The sequence below is a fragment of the Carcharodon carcharias genome, chromosome 3 (genome assembly GCF_017639515.1).
Source record: "Carcharodon carcharias isolate sCarCar2 chromosome 3, sCarCar2.pri, whole genome shotgun sequence".
Taxonomy (NCBI): domain Eukaryota; kingdom Metazoa; phylum Chordata; class Chondrichthyes; order Lamniformes; family Lamnidae; genus Carcharodon; species Carcharodon carcharias.
In genome coordinates this window covers 227,144,048-227,157,984 of record NC_054469.1, presented here as the reverse complement: position 1 = coordinate 227,157,984, position 13,937 = coordinate 227,144,048, and the positions used below count along the sequence as shown (strand labels likewise).

The 13,937-nt window shown below is 41.6% G+C and overlaps 1 protein-coding gene across 5 annotated transcripts in view; it reads left to right on the top strand.

The window, feature by feature from the left end:
* The window catches only part of ulk4 (unc-51 like kinase 4), a 425,974-nt gene that overhangs the window by 165,862 nt on the left and 246,175 nt on the right, over positions 1–13,937 (top strand). For all 5 annotated transcript variants that reach the window (XM_041184964.1, XM_041184966.1, XM_041184965.1 and 2 more), the window contains exon 23: positions 13,452–13,585. In XM_041184964.1, the coding sequence (XP_041040898.1) occupies positions 13,452–13,585 (134 nt within the window). The remainder of the gene's footprint in view (positions 1–13,451; positions 13,586–13,937) is intronic.

Below are 13,937 nucleotides of genomic sequence, written 5' to 3'. Positions count from 1 at the left end.
ATTCCGACAATAATACTGAAGATTTGTACTCTAGAACTTGCCGCGCCCCTAGCCAAGCTGTTCAAGTACAGCTACAACACTGGTATCTACCCGGCTATGTGGAAGATTGCCCAGGTATGTCCTATATGCAAAAAGCAGGACAAATCCAAACCAGCCAATTACTGCCCCGTCAGTCTGCTCTCAAGCACCAGTCGAGTAATGGAAGGGGTCATCAACAGTGCTATCAAGTGGCAGTTGCTTAGCAATAACCTGCTCACTGATGCCCAGTTTGGGTTCTGCCAGGGCCATTCAGGTCCTGATCTTATTACAGCCTTGGTTTAAACGTGGATAAAAGAGCTGAACTCCCAAGGTGATGTGTGAGTGACTGCCCTTGACATCAAGGCAGCATTTGACTGAGTGTAGCATCAAGGAGCCCTAGCAAAACTGGAGTCAATGGGAATCGGGGGAAGGCGCTCTACTGGTTGTAGTCATACCTAGCACAAAGGAAGATAGTTGTGATTGTTGGAGGTCCGTCATCCCAGCTCCAGGACATCACTGCAGGAGCTCCTCAAGGTAGTGTCCTAGGCCCAATCATCCTCATCTGCTTCATCAATGACCTTCCTTCCATCATAAGGTCAGAAGTGGGGATGTTTGCTGATGATTGCACAATATTCAGCACCATTTGTGACTCCTCAGATATTGAAGCAGTCCATGTCCAAATGCGGCAAGACCTGGACAATATCCAGGCTTGGGCTGACAAGTGACAAGTAACATTCGCGCAACACAAGTGTCAGGCAATGACCATCTCCAACAAGAGAAAATCCAACTATCGCTCCTTGATGTTCAATGGCATTACTATAACTGAATCCACCACTATTAACATCCTGGGAGTTACCATTAACCAGAAACTGAATTGGACTAGCTGTATAATTACTGTGGCTACAAGAGCAGGTCAGAGGTTAGGGATCCTGCGATGAGTAACTCACCTCCTGACTCCCCAAAGCCTGTCTACCATCTACAAGGTACAAGTCAGGAGTGTGATGGAATACTCCCCACTTGCCTGGATAAGTGCAGCTCCCACAACATTGAAGAAGCTGGACATCATCCAGGACAAAGCAGCCTGCTTGCTTGGTACCACATCCACCAACATTCACTCCCTCCACCACCGACACACAGTAGCAGCAGTGTGTATCATCTACAAGATGCACTGCAGAAATTCACCAAGGCTCCTTCGACAAAAACTTCCAAACCCAAGATCACTACCACCTAGAAGGACAAAGGCAGCAGATAGATGGAAATACCGCCACCTGGAGTTTCCCCGCAAGGAACTCATCATCCTGACTTGGAAATATATTGTTGTTCCTTCACTGTCGCTGGCTCAAAATCCTGGAACTCCCCTTCCAAACAGCCCTGTGGGTGTACCTACACCACATGGACTGCAGCGGTTCAAGAAGGCAGCTCACCACCACCTTCTCAAGGGCAACAAGGGATGAGCAATAAATGCTGACCCAGCTAGCGAAGCCCACATCCCGTGAATGAATAAATATATATATAATTATATATTTTTAAAATCTTTTTATACAAGCTGGAATTTCTCTGATGGTGCTCCTGCTCTGGGAAGATTGATGGAACCTATAGCGAAACAGCATGAACAGATTAAAACAGCCATTTCATTTGTTTCTTGCAAAGTTAAAGATGGAGATTGGAATCAAACAACAGAAAGTCTCCCTCTCTGTCTTTAGAAACTTGCATTTTGGGTCTCTTCCAGGCTTTCCATCCCAGTTTTGTGTCAAGCATTCTATTTTCCCATTTCCAGTTTACCTGTCTCCTCTTCTCAAGTTACCTCCTTTTGTCCAGCTAGATCTTGCTGTTTCTGTTTGCCAGTTTTGGCTTTCCATCATTAGTCTTGGACCACCTCTGTTGATGCTCTCTTGGCTTCTCTGTTAATCTTTCTGTTCATTCAGAGTTCTCCACTCACCACCGGGCCTTCTCTTTTATCTTTCTTGGTAAACCATCATTTCAGTTCTAAAAAAAGGGATGCTTTGTGCAATATCTTTCAGATCCTCCAGATAACCTAAAGTTTTTTACAGCAAATTATTTGCTTTTGAAGTGTAGTTGCTATTGTTATGTAGGCTAATGCAGCAGCCAATTTGTACATGGCAAGCTTTCATTCACAGTAGATAGATGAATAACCAGTGAACCTGTTTACTTGTTGGCCAAACTATCAGGAGAACTCACTGCTCTTTCCTTTAAATAGTGCCATGTCACTTTTACAACAATCTCAACAGGCAGATAACATCTCAGTTTAAGTCCTACCCTCAGGGTGGCACTTGCAACAACACAACTGACAATACAGCGCTAAGTTATCAGCCTAGGCTATGTGCTCAAGACCTGCAGTGAGGCTTGAAGCCACAACATTCAGACACAAGAGGCAAGAATATTATCACCAATCCAAGGTGCTTCCTCAGGCAACCCTTCCTCAGGCACCTTTTCTTTCTCTATTTTCATTCTTTATGAATTAAAATGATATAGATCTGCTTGTTGTCAGCCACTTCCTCTGACTCCTTCTACCTAATGCTTAAATGGTTTCCTTCTGCCCCATCCCCTGTTTCTCAGTGGCTCTGACTTTGTCATGTAATGTTGTCCATGCTCACCTTCACCTGGTCCTGAACCCTGCAAATTCCAACCCTGTCCTGCTCCCTCTCATGATACCAAGAAAACTCAAAAGAAATAAAGTGCAACACTTATCTTCAGGCAAATAATTTTAGTAGCTAATTTTCTCCTCAGTAGCACACTGAGCTAATGAAGAAGACTTGAGTAAAGGAATAATTACAATTCATTGCAGGATGAACAGCAGATTTTAAAAGGAAAAAATGGTTCTGTGAAGTATGATTACATCTTAAAAGAGCAAACTAATTTCTCTCACAGATGCTCTGTATAAAAGTGTTTAGTTAGAAACACACAAATGTCCTTTCTAATTATCTGTTGATGTGCTAAACTCATCAGTCACTTGGTAGGAATTGTTAGTTTTATTGTTTCGTTCTTCAGACAGTAGAAGAGCTCAGTAGCCGTGCGTGCTATGTCTTTTCGAAGGACACGGTTGGATTTGGAAAAAGTTTACCTGAGTACCCAATGGCTACTGCAGAGAAGGGGAGAGAATATGTTACAATAATGGGTGATGAGTAACAAGTAATAAGATAGAGTTTTCAGACTCAAAAAAGAGATATTTCACTGGGATTTTCTAGATCTTTATACTTAATGGGATAGAGGAAGCACATTTCAGAACATGCCTTGACTTACTGTAAGCAATGCCACTGGAGATTTGCTTATTATTACTTTGGGATATCTTCGGGATAACTGCAAGGCTGATCTTCATCCTATGGTATACAGTTCTCTACTGTCACCTTCCAGTTCTCGCACGAGAGCAAGTTTTGTGAATACAGTTTCAGCTGACTGGGGAATTCTGAGAATGTAGACCACTACCTTGGCTGCATTCCACATTTAAGAATGTAGTTAAGTTAGTACACCATATTTGGCAGCAAAATATATTGAGCAATTTTCAGGTTGCTCTGTCTGTTTCATTCAGCATATTGTTTACCGTACTCATTGACCTGAATTCACACAGGCTTTCTGCCTCCAAAGGGAGTTCAGCAGCATCTCAGTGTTTTTTGTCAGTTTGTACTTGCACTGTACTAGAGACAGTAGCAAAAGCATTGCTCCTGGTTACCACAGCCTCTTGGATTTGGAGGAAAATGGTAGAAGCTTTTGTTAAAGATGGTTGAGGCCATCTTGAAGAAGTAATTGGTCTTGAAGGCTAGTGTCGCAACCCTCAAATGGCAATTTAATGGTCAATAGCTTGTGGATTGAAAGACGCTCTGGGAGGCTTCTTAGTCAAACAAAACAAACTTTATTTACATGAGAATGTCCATGGCTGCTTGTATCCAGCAATCCCCCTCATCCAGCCATTTTATCCTCGGAAATCCCTCCCTAGAATTCGTTTCCTGCGCTAGCCACACATTGGTTAAACAAATCATGTGACCCCTACTCAGTTGAACTGATCTTAAAGTGACGGTCATCACAGGTGTTGTCTAAGAATGAGTGACACCCTCTCTGGCAATAAAGCAGGGAGTGAGGAACTGAATCCTTGGACAGGGGTGTTCTCAATTGCATTCATCTGGATACTAAGCAATGGTTGTACAGTCCTCCCGAAGCATGTAGCAACTGTTGATGGTGGTGGAGACCTTCTGAAGGGTATTGCTACTTTCACTCCAGGATCATAATGTGGGATAAGATTGTGAACAGCTGCATTCATGTATTTAGTTTTTGAAAGTAACCATGTTGGTTGTGATAGCTCACTGGTTGCCATTAGCAACTGCCAGCATTCTCATAAGAAATTCGGCTGAATGTGATGTTCTGACTTGGGACCGGTGGTAAACTTTTTGTTTTACACAGTAACCTTTCCAGTCCGAACTGCTTAGGACCAAGTCATTTCTGGATTTTGCAATCTTCTTGATTATAAAATGATTTTGGAATACCGAACCACAGGTGTGGCAAAGGGCAAAAAAAAGGGCTAGATTTTACCACTCACCCGCAGGCAGGAAAACGGGGGGGGTGAGTGGACCCGTAAATTAATCCACATCCGTGCCCTTCCCACTCCCCTCCAGCCGGGGAGGCCATGGGTGGATTGCCCACTCATGACCCAATTGAGATCCTTAACTGGGCGATTACTGCACAGTTAAGGGCCTCATCCCACTACCATTGTCACTTTAGGGGGAGGCAGTGACGTAGTGGTAATGTCACTGGACTAGTAATCCATAAGCCCAGGCTAATGCTCTGAGGACCCATGTTAAAATCCCATTATGGCAGGTTGGATTAATAAAATCTTGAATATAAAGCTAATCTCAGTAACGGCGACCACAAAACCAAAGTTGATTGGCATGAAAACCAATCTGTTTCACTAATGTCCTTTAGAGAAGGAAATCTGCTATCCTTACCTGGCCTGGCCTACATGTGATTGCAGACCCACAGCAATTTAGTTGACTCTGAAATGGCCTAGCAAGCCACTCAGTTATATCAAACCACTACAAAGTCACAAAAAAGGAATGAAACTGGACAGATCAGCATCAACCTAGGCACCAGAAATGGCAATGGCAAACCCAGCGCTGCAAAGTCTTCCTTCCTAACATCTGGACCTGGTGCCAAAATTGGGAGAGCTATCTCACAGACTAGTCAAACAACAGCATGACATGGTCATACTTCTGGAATCATACCTTACAGATAATGTCCCAGTCACCACCATCACCTTCCTGGGTATGTCCTGTCCTTGTATCCACACACTCCTTGTGGAGACAAAGTACCACCTTCACATTGAAGATCTCTTCCATCGTGTTGTGTGGCACTAATACTGTGCTAAATGGAATGGATTTCGAACAGATCCAGCAACTCAAAACTAGGCATCCACAAGGTAATGTGGGTCATCAGCAGCAGCAGAATTGTATACAACCAGAATCTGCAACCTCATGGCCTGGCATATTCCCCGCTCTACCATAACTACCTGGTATCCAACAACCTGGATGGGTGCAGCTCCAACAACACTCAAGAAGCTCGACCACGTGTGGGACAAAACAGCTTGCTTGATTGGCACCCCTTCCACCACTTTAAACATTCACTGTCTTCACCACCAGTGCATAGTGGCAGCAGTGTGTATTGTCTACAAGATGAACTGCAGCAAGTCACCAAGGCTCCTTTGACAGCACCTTCCAAACCTGCAACCTCTACCACCTAGAAGGATAAGGGCAGCAGCTGCATGGGAACATCTGCAAGTTCCCCTCTAAGCCATCTGGACTTGGACCTATATCTGTTCCTTCACAGTCGCTGGATCAAAATCCTAGGACTCCCTTCCCAACAGCACTATGGGTGTACTGACACCATATGGACTCATGAAGGTGGCTCATCCCCACCTTCTCAAGGGCAATTAGGGATGGTCAATAATTGCTGGACTAGCCAGTGACACCCACATCCCATGAACGAATAGATTAAAAAAGACTCTGATTTAAATGGGCGACAGGAGCGGCCTACATTCAACATATAACTTGGCAGGCTTAACCTGGTCAGTGAAAAGGGGCAGAATTGCCTTCTTCCCAGGCCCCAAGCCAATTAAAAGAATGTGTCCTGCGTTTTGCCTCCCCACATTGACCCTCTTCCTGTTGTATTAAGGTGCAGTCTTATGTCTCAACAATGAGATCTTGAGACTTGTATATTTAAACATGAACCATTTATTTTAACCTTTAACTATTTACAGATCCCATATTACTGTCTTGCATGATGCTGTTACCTTCATCCAGGCTGGTTCCAGAGTGTTCTCCCTTGACTGTTCTCTCAGTCTACTACCATGTGACTCTATACATCATACCGTGGGTGGTGCTATTCTACAGTCCCACGTTAACCCTTGCTCTGCTGAGCACCTTTACATTACAGTGACATGCAGGCACATACAACAGCATATAACAACCCCTTTCTTTGCCAAGGAAAATTTTTCCTTCCAGCAGAGTATACATAATTTGTAATACAATCTTCACTTGCTATCCCTTCTCCCCCATCTCAAGCCTCTGACTTTATAAATTCAGACAGTCTTGAGGCTTGACAGTTCTTCCACATCTTGGGCTGTCACATTTGCAGAAATGGTAGTAGTGATCTGCGTTTCTGGTACTGGACCACCTCTTTTTGATTAGCTTTTTCTCTCTTTCGAGTTGCGTTTCCCTTTATTAACAACTCATCTACCTTCTTCGAACACTGTGGGTTTGTCCCGTTCCTTCTGCAGAGAATGTGCACTCTGTTCATTCAGAGAGTGGACTCGAATTTTCTTTTTCCATGAAATCCACCATGTTCTTTCTGCAGCTCGACGTTTTGCAAATGGAATCTTCATTTCCACTTGTTTCACAATTTCAGCCAAACACCTGCTTGCTGTATTATTTTCAAACCATTTTGCAAGCTTATGAGTCTTTTCATTCAGCTCAATGGTTCTCAGTACGGCTGAGACACCCAGTGTTCTTTCTCCTTCTAGTTCCTCATGCTTCAGTGTCGGATTTACATTTCCTGTCTGCAGCAGAACTTTGTCCTTGTCCTTCATTTTGGATTCACTGTTGGCCAGGTCTGTTCCGCAAAGTCTTAACTCATTTCAGTTCTGTAATTGTGCAATTCATGGTTTCATTATCTGTTCACATTTTGGAAAGTTCTATGGCTTTTCCTTTCAATGCCTTCTTTTTTCCATTCAACTGCTTCTTCAGATCTTCAGTCTGTTTCTTGTAGCTTTCGGCTTCCTCCTGGAATATAGAACATTGCTGAGACTTCTCTGCCAACTGATTCTTCAGTTTGTTCAGAGCGACTTTAAAGTCATTTTGCTTCTCTTCGTAATTTTCCAGAATAATAAACTAATAATAAAACTAAGGAATTCTTGTAGAATGTGGAGGTCTGTCAACAGGTTTTCCTTTTATTTATGAAGTTCACTTGCTTTGTCTTGAGCTTTCCTGTAATTCAATAAAATCTCTCTGAGTTTCTTCTGCTGTGCTTCCATTCTGCTGTTTAAGACAGTGTTCATTCCTTCATGTTGCTGAATGGATACACATTCCTTTTGCATTTGATCTTGAAGGACAATCATTTGTTCTTTCAACTGTTCATTTTCTTGTTGACCTCTTGCCAACTCACTCTGGGCCTCTGCATCGTTTTGTTGCTACTGATAATCGCAACGCAGCTTTCTCTTAAGTAATATTCAACATCCTTTTTAGCTCCTTATGTTTCTCATGCCTCCAAATTGATTCTCCAAAGTGTCTTTCAGGGTCGCGACTTCTTTGCGTTCCTTATCTGCCTGCTGTTTTACCTGGCTGAACATCTGGTTGAGTTTTCCCAATTTCTGCTTTCATTTGCCAACTGTGATATTAAGGATCATTATTTCCTCCTGATACCTTTGTGTCATCTCTGCAATTTGTTTGTTCAGATCTCGAAAAGCTTGGTTCATTGAATACTTCAGTTTATCGTGCGTTTTCAGAGCTATATATTCAGCTTGAATCTTGTACTTTAACTGCTCCAGCTTAGCTCCAATGTGAACATTCTCCTGTAGAGCAGCTTAATTTACTTTTTTCACATTTTGCTTCTCTCATGTTACCTCAGATAATTTTTCTTCATTCAAAACTCCTTGCTCACTCTGCACTGCCATCTGTGTCCCTTGCTCCAGGGTCATTTGGCTCCCTCTCCCTAGGGCCCACCATTGCCCTTGCTCTGGAGCTTTTTGTTGCCCACTCTCTGGGGACTCTTGTTGCCATCGGTGGAGTTGCCCTTTCTCTGAGGTCTCTTGCTGCCCTTGACAGAGTTGCCCTCAATCTGGGTTGTCCTTCAATTCTCTGTCCATGGCTATTTTCTTGTAGTTACAACTTTAAATTCTATTGCCTCTTTAAGACAGTGTGTGCAGTAACCGATTTTTAAACTTAAGCTGTAGTTGCTAGAAAACAGTTGGCTTCCCTCTGTCTTTTTTTTAGAGACCTGTTGCTTGGGGGATTTTTGACTCAACTTTGAAAGAAAAGCTTTGCAATTGTTGTATTTTGCAACAAATATATCAATGCAGGTACAGAGCATTCCAACTTTTGGTACTGTCCTGTACTGCAGTGGGCTGGAAGCTTGAATCTGCTAAAATGAGGGCGTTTGACATTATTTCCTTTCAGTTAGAGTGCTTTTAAAACTAAGATTTCATCATCTCACTCTGTGCAAGAAGACAGGGACCCAACTGAAAAGGGTCCCCTTCCTCTTAAACTCTGCAAGCTTTTTTTCTTGTTTTCTTACTACTCTGCAGGTTTCTCTATTTAACTTTGCCAGCCATTTTTTGAAATTTTTTTTTAAAAAACCTTTATTTTTTACTTTGTAGCTCTCTTTCAGCTGGCCTCTGGTTGCGGAACCCTTGAGACCGCCACCTATTCTAAAATGTAAGTACAGCTTTTTTTTTATCTTTGCTCACCATCTTGTGAACTGTGTCACTAGGCTCTTGCAATTTTCTGTTACGGACTTTCACTCACTCTGGATTCCTCACTTCCAAGTCTGTAGTGAAGTTTCTTTAACTTTTTCTTCACGTTTTCTTCTTAGGTGCACATCTTTCTAGTTTGGCTTCAGTTGCTTTTAGTTTTCATACCTTGGGATGCTGTTTTGGGTTCATGCATTTAGCTGTCACCTTTCATATTACCGCAGATCACCATGTCAGATTATGGTACTATCTCTGATGTGATATCTTGTAGAGGCCCCTGCTATTATGCTGTTGTACTATGCTGATGGTGCTGATATCCCACCGCTGCCAACCATATTGTACTATGGTGTGCAGTGGTGCCTCAATGATGAGACCTTGAGACTTGTATATTTAAACATGAACTGTTTATTGGTAGCATTTAACTATTTACCGATCCCAGATTACTAACCTGCATGGTGCTGTTACCTCCATGCAGGCTGGTTCCAGCGTGTTCTTTCTAGACTGCTCTCAGTCCATTACCATGTGACTCTATCCATCAAACCGTGGGTGATGCTATTCTCCAGTCCCAAGGTGCCGAGCACCTTTACATTACAGTGGCATACAGGCACATACAACATCATACCCTGTCCAACATGGCTGGCCACCTCCCACAGACACCCCCCCCACCCTGCCTTCGCTGGGGCCTGCCAACCTGGCCTCAGCAAGATCCCAGACTTTGCATCCATGGTTCCTCTTCCTCCCTAACCTTCTGCCATACCAGCAGTAGCCACCAATCCCAGTGTGGTGCAGAGCTGCCGGCCTCTGGCTGGCAATAAATATTTACCTGAAATATAAAATGGTGACAACACATTATAAAACAATGATAACAATTGTTTTAGTTGTTGTTTGACAGTACAGAACTTGAGGAATGCTGAAAAAAGAGACATGTCTTAGCTTTCCATCTTGAACTCATCAGGACACTGCGCAAGGATACCACTATAAGGGGAAAACAGCAATATATACTGTATGAGAAGAGAATGCTGATTGACTCATAGATGTTTACAGTGCAGAAGGAGGCTATTCGGCCCATTGTGTTCACATCGGTTAACAAAGATCTGACTACACTAATCCCATTTTCCAGGGCTTGGCCCATAGCCTTGGAGGCTATGGCAAGGCAAGTGAATATCTAAATACTTCTTAAATTTTACGAGAGTTTCTGACCAGTTTAGAACTTTTATTCCCGGCCCAACCTTATCCTTTTCCATAACCATCCTAAATCTAACTGAGTTATGGTCACTATCTCCAAAATACTCCCCTACTGATACATCTTCCACCTGTCTGTGCCCATTTCCGAATATTAGGTCCAGAGCTGCCCCCTCCCTTGTTGGGCTTTCTATGTACTGGCTAAAAAAGTTCTCCTGGATGCAACTTAAGAATTTTGCTCCCTCCCTACCTTGCACACTAAAACTATCCCAGTTATTGTTTGGGTAGTTAAAATCCCCTACTATTACTGCCTTATTATTCATACACTTCTCTGAAAGTTGAATACATATTTGATCCTCCATCTCTCCCTGACTGTTTGGGAGCCTATAGCACACACCCAACAACGTGTTTGCCCCTTTTGTGTTTTTTACTTCTACCCATATGGCCTCGTGTGATGATCCTTCCAAGATATCATCCCTCCTCACTGCTATAATTGATTCCTTGATCAACATTATGACCCCCACCTCCTCCTCTTGGTTGGCAAGTGGACCCTGATTAGTAGAAACATTGCCATGGAAAATGCACCAGTAATGGAGATTGACAGTTAACCGTCAGGCATTTGAAATTTAAGCCATGCCGCTTGACCCTGATTGGTCAAGGCATTGACCTGAGGAATGGCTGTCACTTAGTTTGTTTAGCTGAAACAGGCGCAGCGTGTGTACATGCTCTTTCTGTCTGCAAAGAACAGGGCCCTGTTTTAATATGATGAGTGCAAGACAAAAAGCTTAGACATGTCTCTTTCAGCAATACTCAAAAATTATTTTACTCATTCATATACTGTACCTTCCATGTTTTTGCTTCTGAAGTACTGTAGTAGTGAGTTCCTGAGTTGCTTGGGTTTACTCAAAAGACTTCTGGACACCTGATATTTCCTAACAATAGATTTTCAGGCTGGAGAGATTACAGTTTTCATTAATCTGTCCCAAGTGGAATTTTATAAAAATCCTAAAATTGGGAAAATATTAACCCCGTATTATTATTTAAAAACTATAATGCATATTTGTGGAGAAGGATAGTGTTTTCATTACTCTTGTCAATATAAATCAAAAGGCAGCGAGATCTGATTGAATGGAATCTGATTATGGATTATAGACTATCAAAATGCATTTAAAATATGCTCCGATTAGTATAACTTCGTTATGGGTACTAAAATTTACTTTAATAAGCCCTGTGTTGAAATACATTAAAGTAACATTTGGCAGTTACATTACAAAGACTGGTTTTCTGGTGTAATATCTTCATATGTAGTCTTCCACATTTTATTTTTCAATGTGATCCATGTGGTATAAATCTCAGTGTTGCTTCTTAATATTTGATATGTTGAGTGATGTTTCTGGGGAACTGCTGCCTCTTGTTTTTTCCACCATCTCCCAGCTGATAGTTTAAAATATATAGAAAAACAGCTGATCATAATTTTGCTAGACTTTAGTATTTTCCAGTGCATTCCCTGTCATATCACATCTCTTACATCTCGCCTGTCTCTGCAACAACCTGATACCCTTCTTGAGGCCACTGCTACCTGTCACTTTTGCTCCTTGCAAATACAATACTTATCAAAATTTGGCAGCAGCATCTATTTATAGTAGCTTATAATTTTTGAGGCAACAATCCTTCCATCACAACTTTCCTCCCCAACAGTTTAAGGTTAATGGAAACCAAACATCAGAGCCAAAATTCTAATTCTCTTTAAATGTACATGCACCAGATGATGTATATTTGAAAATTAATAAACCCATGATTGATCATTTTAACACGTTTTAATATTTCAACAGTAAAGACCAGAGGCTGCTGTTTACACGTGAACAATTTGAGTTGAGAGTGAACATTGCTATGCAATGAATAAGTTCAGTGTGTTAATCACACCCAACAACGTGTTTGCCCCTTTTGTGTTTTTTACTTCTACCCATATGGCCTCGTGTGATGATCCTTCCAAGATATCATCCCTCCTCACTGCTATAATTGATTCCTTGATCAACATTATGACCCCCACCTCCTCCTCTTGGTTGGCAAGTGGACCCTGATTAGTAGAAACATTGCCATGGAAAATGCACCAGGAATGGAGATTGACAGTTAACCGTCAGGCATTTGAAATTTAAGCCATGCCGCTTGACCCTGATTGGTCAAGGCATTGACCTGAGGAATGGCTGTCACTTAGTTTGTTTAGCTGAAGCAGGCGCAGCGTGTGTAACTCTTTCGAGTACAAACACGTTTCCATCTGTTTCAGATGAAGTTACATTGTTTCATAGTTTGCCATTGTGAGATTTGAACTCTTGATCTTGGGGGTTACAAACCCAGTACCATAACCACTTGGCTATTTAGGCCAAGCCTGCGCAGCGTGTGTACATGCTCTTTCTGTCTGCAAAGAACAGGGCCCTGTTAATTGTTTTCAAGTGGTCAGTATTAATTGGTGACTCACCTGTGCTTAAATGTAGGAGAAGGCTGAAAGATGGGTTTTGGTTGGAGGTCTAGGTTATGCAATGTCTGTCCCTCTAAATAAACACTATTGAATAAAGACTAGGCTCCAGAATTCTATCTTTCACTACCTGACTAACCAAGTTTTGAAACCCTGACATTTTATTGATGCTGTTGCCCAGCTTTTTCCAGTTTTGCTTTGTCAAGATTAAGAAGAGTCAATTGACAGCATTAAAGATAAGGATGTTGCAAGGCCCTCCTAAATGTAGGAGATAAAAATCAGTTCTACATAAATACTTCCAAATCAATATCATATTGATGGAATATAATAAATAAGAATGTGACAGATCATACTGGGGAGAGGAACAGAAATTAAGCATCTGTTACATTACTACAGCATAGGTCGTTTTAGGTCATATTTCAGAATAATTTCTTCAGGTAATGCTGTCATGTAAATACAGCATTAGATAATCTTTTGTGGCTTTGTGATTTAAAATTACAATCTGAATTTTGATCTTGATTTAAAATCACACCTACTAACACATTTTTTTGTACAGGTTGTATATATGCACTCCAGGAATTGATGTGTGATGACATTCATGGTGAAGGAATAGTGATTGTATGCTATGTGCCAGGAAATTGTATGGCATGCATGTTGAAAATCAATAATTACATTTATGGGTTAGATGACTATGAGGGAGCATTGAATATGTGTAGCCTTAAAAAATAGGGTTTATCAGATGAAACCCTTCAGAGCTAACATATTTCAGTGCTTGCCATTGGTACTAATCAACTCTCTTGTTAACTGCAGGTTAGTAATGTATATTGAAAGAGACAGCAGAAAAGCCACACAGGGGAAGGAACAGCAAAACAACAATGAATACCTGTCCAAATGTCTGGACCTGTTAATTTGTCATATTGTTCAAGAGCTGCCTGGAATTACAGGTAAATTGAACAAATAATGTATGGAATGTAGTTTATTTATTTAGTAATTTATTTACTATATTCTGAGTTGACGTACAGTTTGTGCAAAATTGTTGTTATATTGGAGTAACTGCCTCCAATCGCAAGAGTGTCAAGTTGTTTACGTTATAACTGTTACCTCTGCTGGCAATTGTAACATCAGCTAAAAGTCTGTAGTTTAAAAGAGGTGCGGGTCTGTTAAAAGCTTGTATCAAACCTGATTAAATCTTTTTGAAGTCCCGAAAAAGATGATGGTCTAAATTTGGTTACTGTTTGGCATAGTGTGGTGTCCTCAATCATTTTATAAAGTCTCAGCAGTCATTTTTGTAAAGTA